Here is a 7,973-nt window from a genome sequence, read left to right on the forward strand (position 1 = left end):
TTTGACAAGGCTATCAAATACAAAACAGCAACTTAGATTAGAAAACAAATAAATGTGTGTTTATATCCGTCGTCGCTGTGACTGCAACAGTTTTCGGTGTGGTAGAGGCCTTAACTTAGTGTTTTTCTTCTTTCCGTTAATGTGCGTTCAGAGCGACCACACCACTGCTGTGCTGTCGCAGGCAGGAGCGAGTAGCGGAGAGGTTGGTGCTGCAGGAAATAACTGAGGCGGTCGTCATGTGATCCGGTGTTTTCTTTTCTTTTTTTCCCCTTTTTCTTTTTTCGGATGACCAGGTTTACCTTCAGGTACTGCCTCCACTCAGTATGGCATTCACAAACAGTCTAAGGATATCAAGTTGTGAAAGATATCCATACATGAGGCTCGTAGGGTGGAGTTACTGCAGGGGGCACCAAATTATTATTTGATTGGAAAAAAAAATACGTTTTTTGTTGGGTTTCTTTTTTTTGTTAAACATTAACATATTTATGAAAACTGTTATTTACATTAACATGAATCCAACACACTATCAGCAATGAATCGGCCTACTTTGTGATTTTTTTGGTAGGCCATCCACAGATACAGTTAAGAATTCACGGTGGCACATGGATGTTGCACATTAAAACATGATGTATAAGTATGTGTCATTGCAACAATTATTATTTTAATAGCTTAGTATTGTATTTAGGTCACCCTACATCTTATTGTAGGACCAGTTTATTATAATGCAGCTAAATTGTACACAATAGTAGTCGGGGTCCCTGCTCCGTCTCTCTTTCAGCTAAGAGGTCCAGCCTTAAAAACGTTGAAGACCCCTGTATTAGTGGATCAGTTACATATCTGTTGCTCGACAATATCCACACTGGAGGTCAGTAGGCCTAGTTTCCCCTCCTGACATCTGCCTCCCACTATTCAGTCATCTGATGGTTTTGGCCCCTCAGTGTAAGGTGCTGACAAAACGGAATGATCCCTTTCACCATCCCATTTTAGACTCAATTTGCAGTTTATTTCCTCCAGAAAAAAAGACATATCATCTTATCATCGACGTAAACTAAAAATAAACAGGAAAGAATTTTCTTCAAATAAAAAAGAAAAAGTTGTCATTGGCAGAGATTTTACAGGAATGAAAGAAGTCAGAGATTTTGTATTTGCAGATGAAAAAAGCCAATTAGAGCAGAAATAATTAGTCTATTAAGTACCAGCTTCTTAAATATGTGTATTTTCTCCTTTTTATCATGAATTTGTATTTATTTTGTAAGTTCAAAATCTTTGAAAATTCAGATCAGTATTGTATTGTTTTACTGTAATCACCCAGTTTTTCCACAGACACAGGTTAACAATTAACTAAACTGCCTCCTGCTGCAGCCAAAACCAAAAGTTAAAATTTAGGTTTTTTTTGGTCTACGAGGCAATGTAGACCAAAAAATGTGTAATAATTAGGCATATTAGCAGCATCTTAATGTGTTTTTCCGGATGAACATCTTTTGTGCTGAAGCTGCATCAAAACCTGAAGCACAATCTCAGACTGGAGAAATTAAAATCATGTCATTGTCTTTTTGTCAGGGGTAGACAGAGGAGTTTATGGCATCCTCACCTCTAGGTGGCAGTGTACATGAAACATCAACAAGAGCAGAGTAAGAGAGAGGAAGCTCTGTTGAGAGAGAGAGAGAAAAAAAAAAGACTATTGTCAAGTTCACGGGAGTTAGTGACGGCATGACCTCTTCCTGTATACGGTAGCCTACAAATTAAAACTAAGTCGTTAAAAGAGTCAGGGAAGTTGTCCCTAATAGGTTTCCTTTTATCGGGATGTCACATGAATATTATTATTTGAGCCATTTTTAAAATGTTGTTAAAAACAATGGAAATGTTTTATATCTTAGCAGGCAGGCAGATCTTTTCTTTTAACATTGGTTTTTAAATTTCTGTTTAAATAGCAAAATTTGCCAGTGTTTCTGTTGTGGACAGATTAACTCTACTCAACCTTCTTTATATAGTACTTTATACAGTTGATCCAAAGTGCTCTACAGCACAGTGAGGAAAACAAAACAGAAGAAAAGACAACACAAAAGAATTAAAAAATAAAAAGACACATAAATAATACTAATAATATCTACAAGATTTCGAATTTAACAGCTATTTTAAATATTTTTCACATTCAAAATTTCCAGGGTTGAACATTCAATGGCTTCTAAACTGGTTGTATGGTCATTAACAAATTGCACTCCTTAAATATTGGTTTATAGTTTATATACCTTTTTTACTTTTAGGTTTTTTAAATAAAATAAAAAATGTCATTATTATTTATTTTTCTTCTTTTCTGTTTTTGTTTTGTGAACATGTATTAATTGTTAAAACAATAAAGTTTGCTATGTGTTTGTTTTAATGTCACCTCATTTAAAAAATAAAATATTTAATAGAAATGAAAATTTTGAAATTGTCATGTGTTGGCTTTTGTTGTGAAAGGTTAACCGGAAGTCAAAAGCGTTTAGCCGTTAGCTTATTAGCTCCCTTAAAACTCTAGCGCTGCCCTTGACTGATCCACGTGAGTCAGTTTAGCCAACCCCATGCCAAACCTAACCGGTAGCTAGCTAAATTAACTAGCTAAATAAATTCGGCAAGGCTCTGCTAATATGTCCCGTAACAGCACACAGCTGTTGTTTTTACTTCAGCGGTGTGTCGCAGTAAGAAACGTAACGTTACCGAGAGGTCTCAAAACAAGATGCAGCAGTGTGTTGTGCGGGTTTCTCCAGCAGCCTACATGGACATCCACAACACGGGCAGTCTGTCAACTGCAGTCCGCAGCGACAACCAGCCGCTACAGCTTATGTACCAAGGTGAGTCGCATACAGAGGGCTAGTAACGTTAGTGACGGTTTACTGTTACATTCGTATCCTTTTTATGCTGCTTTGACGTTATACTTCTACTAGTAAGTTTCTATTTTACTTAAGTAAAAATGGCAGCGTAAAAATTCTAGCTACGCTAAGTAAAAGTCCTGCATTTTGTAAAAGTACAGACTATTGTCATCAAAATCTACTTTAAGTAACGTTGCCAAAAGTAAAAGTAGGCTACTCATTAACGTCATGCATTTTAGAATAATATATTATATTGTGGTATGATAATTATGCGTTCATGCGTAGCTAATGTTTAAGTTACATCTTAATATTGCAGCTAGTAAAGGTGGAGCTAATTTGAACTAATACTACTTTATACATGTTGTATAATTTTTTTTTATTTAACCTTTATTTAACCAGGAAGTCCTTTGAGATTGAAATCTCTTTTTCGAGGGAGACCTGGCCAAGAAGGCACACCAGATTACAATACAAACAAAAAAACAGCATAAACAAACTTCTACATAGAGGAAAGGACAGGTCACATGTGGCAGTTACATTTTTGAATTACATGACATTTTAACATGGCCTTAAACTCATTTAATGGGACTAGATCATTTAGATGGAGCAAGTTCTGCAAATTATTCCAAGACCATGGAGCGAAGTAAGAGAAGGCTTTCTTCCCCAGCTCAATAAAAACCCTTGGAACCTGGCAAGAGCGCCACCTGGTGGAACGGAGATGGAAATGGCTGGAGTTCAGCTTGAGGAGATTGCATAATTATGCAGGCAGTTTACCCAACACGGCCTTGTGTAGAAAAATATACAAATGAAGTTGTCTACGTAGACTTAGGGACGGCCAGCCTACCAGTTCATACAGCGAACAGTTTATTATGTATTATTTATCTAAATCCGCCAAGTAACTACTATCTAATATCAGATAAATGTAGTCAAGTAAAAAGTACAATACATATCTTTGAAATGTAGTAGATTGCAAATCTAAAGTTGCATATAATGGAAATACCAAGTAAGTACAGTACATGAGTAAATGTACTTACTTACTTTCCACCACTGAATTATTAAATACCAGAAAAAAGTAAATAACACTTAACTGTTGATAAAGATAAAAAAAGGTTCCTCGATCCATTAACGGCAACACATTTACAGGTGATTCCAGTTAAATAGAATGGAATTTGTGGCTAAGTAATCCTATTTTCCATCGTGTCTCCCAGGCAGGAGAACCTTGTGAAGATGATTACCCGCCACTGCCGGCCTATCAGTCTGACCCAGACCCAGAGAAGAAGGAGGTGTACATCGTGCAGGTGAAAGGTCTCCCCTGGTCGTGCTCGGCTCAGGACCTCCTGCAGTTCTTCCCAGGTGAGAGTTTGGATCTGGGAAAAGTCCGTGAGGGACACCTCTAGTTATATTTGTTTATCCCAGATACATCAGTATTGGGTTTGTACGTTGGCGATTCAAATGGAAAAACAGTATTTAAGTACTTTATAGGCTCTTTTTTTCCATGTATTTTTAATGCTTATTTTTCACAGGTTAAATTTATGTTTTTATTCAGTTTAAATGTAAGGATTTAGGTTTTATTTTTTAGTGAAGTTTATTGTTCATAATTTGTCACTTTATGTTAATGTTACATTTGAAAGGAACGATTACTGTCCAGCTGGTAAAGGGGCGCTATGCAGTTTTAGCCATTTCGCTTTTTGCTCCCCCCCACAGCTTTGGAATAGATATTTGGCAGCTCCTATGTTTACTTGTGTCTAACTCCACCTGAATGGATGTATGTGTGCAATGCCATGAAACAAGTTGGGGGGGGGGGAGAGACAACCACCAATCAACTTGAAAAAGTCATATAACCGTTCCAATGACACTGAAGCTGTTCAAGGAAGGTAAATTAAACTAAACAAAAACTGCATAGTTCCCCTTTAAAACATCTTGCCTCTGTATATACTGTTTCTTTATCATAACTCTTTAACCACTAAGTCAATGCCAAAAATAGTTGTCTAATGTGGAAAGCATTATTGTGCACTATACTGTGAAATTATTACTAGCTTAAAAAGGTTGAAGGAATCTGAGGGCACTCAAGAGAGTTATATTTAAAAAAAAAAAACTTCAACATCTTCTTGGCAATAAAGTCAGTGAAACACACCATGCCAAACATTGGCAGATTTTAATGATTTTATAGCCAAGAAGATATTAAAAGCTTTGTTTTACCCTCTCAAGTGCCTCAGATTCTTACAACCTTTTTAAACTAGCAGGATACCCAGACTGAAGAGCACCAGAAGGACAATTTCTACATAGCCGAGCAGCACTCCATGCAGAATGTGTTGTGAATATGATATTATTACATTTGCTGTCGTGATTGTCCAACCTAAAAAAAGCAAACTGACAGAAAAACTTAGTTGTCAACTATCAGTATACAACTAGTGATAGCAGTTACATATTGACATTGTGTAACAAATAAATATAATATATAACATACTATTACTGTGCTTCAGAGTGTAGGATCCGTGACGGTGTAAAGGGGATCCATCTCACTGTGGACAGGCTGGGGAGGTCGTCGGGACAAGCCTTCATCGAGATGGAGCACGAGGAAGACGTCAGCAAAGCTCTGGAGAAGCACCGACACTACCTCGGTCCACGATATGTTGAAGGTTTGTCTCTTTGTCTCCCAACCTGATCAAAGTCCAGATGCTGATTGGACATAGACACGGCATAGCAGGAAAATAACAGGGTTAAATGATGAAATAATGGCTTCATCTAGCTTCTTCAGTTTCAGGGTCCTGCTTGTTATTTCTGCTGACTCACTGTCAATGCCTACTGGGACATTTGAATAAGAAAGAGCCATACTTCTATCATCATCATTAACACAGTAATACTGTACTGTAAATAAGGTAACACATTACCGTTTAAATGGTTAAAAAAAAACAGATGCTCATGTGTGTTTTTGCAGTGTATGAAGTAACAAACAGCGATGCTGAAGCCATCCTGAAGAAAGCCGTTCAGGCTCCAGCTGAAAACGGGGTGGTGCGGCTCAGAGGTCTCCCCTTCTCCTGCACCGAGGCAGACATCGTCCAGTTTTTTTCAGGTAAACTTCTCCCACCTCCACATTTACTGGAAACACTGGCAGTAATGCCACGGATCAAAGACTCAGTGAAATGACCGTCTTTTGCTTCCATACTGAAACATATTTGTAAAAATGAATAATTTGTAGACTGTATAATTTAAAGTGGAATTAGTTTTTTATCACTCGAAAATAGGCAGGACAAGGTTGCTAACAGACAACCAAACACCGACTCCAGTCACAAAGCTACATTGTGTAAGATTTTCATCTAGCTGTGAAATTGTACTTATATACTACTATTATATAATACTTTGTAGCCCCCCCCATTCCAAGTGTGTTTTAACTCCTTTGGTGGCCGTATTATTCCAAGAACTACGACCTCGTCCGTGAGTTTCCTTACTAGTGTAATAATAGTTTTACGTTATTTTGGTACCATTTCATGGCTAACATCAACTATTAGGTTCCCATACATATGCAAGCTAATGTAAGTATGATATTAATAGTATGTTGTATGAGATTAACAGTTTGAGGCGATGTTTACAGGGTAAGAGAAAAGCAATGGAGGTTTGTGTTTTTAACATTTCTCTGAGCAGTATGAACATGATCAATGAAACCAGAATTAGCTCTTAATATCTCCATCGTTTAGGCGCAGCTGTTCCAGCTGTAGCTAGTCTGTGACAACTGCACATGACGTGAGTTGTCTGCCAGGGAAGTCACGACACGTATGATTACGTTTATGTTACAAGTTAGACAATCCTTTCTCATCATTGACGCAAGGAAAGAAGGAAAAGTATCCTAGACATCGTTCTAGCATTATGCACAACCATACTATAAAACTTTGAATTTACACAAATAAGAAGAATTAGCTTTTCAGAAGAAAGCAAGCAACTTCAGCGTCCCTTTTTTTAAAATCCTCACTTGTCATGAGCTCTTTCCATCTTTGGAAAAAGCCACTCCAATATTAGCTTTGGTTTTGTTGCTTTGCCTGTCGTGTTGTCGTTTTAATTATCTTTTTAACTTGCTTAGCGACTCCATTACGTGTCCTAGAGAGTAGGCTTTAAATCTGCCAGCAGTAGCGAGTAATCTCCCCCTGGCATTTGTTGAGTGTGAAAGCTTGAAATGCGGAGGTATGTCCCACTTTGGCTAATTTATTTTAAAGATGGAGGCGCAACATGGCTGCCACATTTGAGTGAGTCACTCGTAAGTATTCTGAATGATTCTGAATGAAATACTTTGATTAGTTGGTGGAAGTAATTACACATGAATGAGCACATATTTATGAAAGAACAAAGGTTTTTTTGTGTTAATAATCAACTCAAAAAATTACACAATGGCGCTTTAAGATATCGGTACTACAATACACAAAGTCCAATGTAGTTTTACATGACTGGAGAAGTTACCTGGTTGCCCTGAAATAATTTGATTGGGTTAAATTAATCTATACGTGCCTCAGTGGAGGATGAGTTTATAAGGAATATTTTACAAAAAGAGAAATAATAGGGATTTTGATGGGACACAGGATTCAAGACTTCACAAACAAAAAATTAAAAAGGTATTTTTTTGTTTAATGACAAAAGTAAAATTCAGTATGTTGTTGTTGTTTCTTTCAGGTTTGGATATAGTGGAGAATGGGATCACCTTTGTCACAGACCACAAAGGCAGAAACTCTGGAGAGGCCTTTGTGCAATTCTCCTCTCAAGAAGCAGCCGAGGAAGCTCTGCAGAGAGACAGAGAAATCATCGGAAATAGGTAGGAGCGCACGCTCACATTAAAGGTCCCATGGCATCAACATTTTGCTTCATAAGGCTGTTTAACATTAATATGAGTTCCCCCAGCAGCCCATGGTCCCCCAGTGGCTAGAAATGGCTATAGGTATAAATCGAGCCCTGGGTATCCTGCTCTGCCTTTGAGAAAATAAAAGCTCAAATGGGCCAAAATCTTGCTCCTTTATGAAGTCATAAGGGGCAAGATTACCTCCCTTTTCTCTGCTTTGCCCGCCCAGAATATTTGGCCCGCCCCCTGACAGAGAGACATCATGGATTTCAAACGAGCAAAGTGGCAGTTGGTCAAGGCCACAC

At 37.8% G+C, this 7,973-nt stretch overlaps 1 protein-coding gene across 1 annotated transcript in view; it reads left to right on the forward strand.

Annotated features, from left to right (window-relative positions):
- Window positions 1-2,511: 2,511 nt before the first annotated feature.
- The window catches only part of grsf1 (G-rich RNA sequence binding factor 1), a 7,809-nt gene continuing 2,347 nt past the window's right edge, over window positions 2,512-7,973 (forward strand). Inside the window, exons 1-5 of the mRNA XM_032517150.1 lie at window positions 2,512-2,831; window positions 4,055-4,199; window positions 5,330-5,485; window positions 5,785-5,919; window positions 7,506-7,644. Of these exons, the coding sequence (XP_032373041.1) occupies window positions 2,628-2,831; window positions 4,055-4,199; window positions 5,330-5,485; window positions 5,785-5,919; window positions 7,506-7,644 (779 nt within the window). The 5' untranslated portion in view covers window positions 2,512-2,627. The remainder of the gene's footprint in view (window positions 2,832-4,054; window positions 4,200-5,329; window positions 5,486-5,784; window positions 5,920-7,505; window positions 7,645-7,973) is intronic.

This window comes from Etheostoma spectabile, chromosome 5, assembly GCF_008692095.1.
Source record: "Etheostoma spectabile isolate EspeVRDwgs_2016 chromosome 5, UIUC_Espe_1.0, whole genome shotgun sequence".
Lineage (NCBI taxonomy): Eukaryota > Metazoa > Chordata > Actinopteri > Perciformes > Percidae > Etheostoma > Etheostoma spectabile.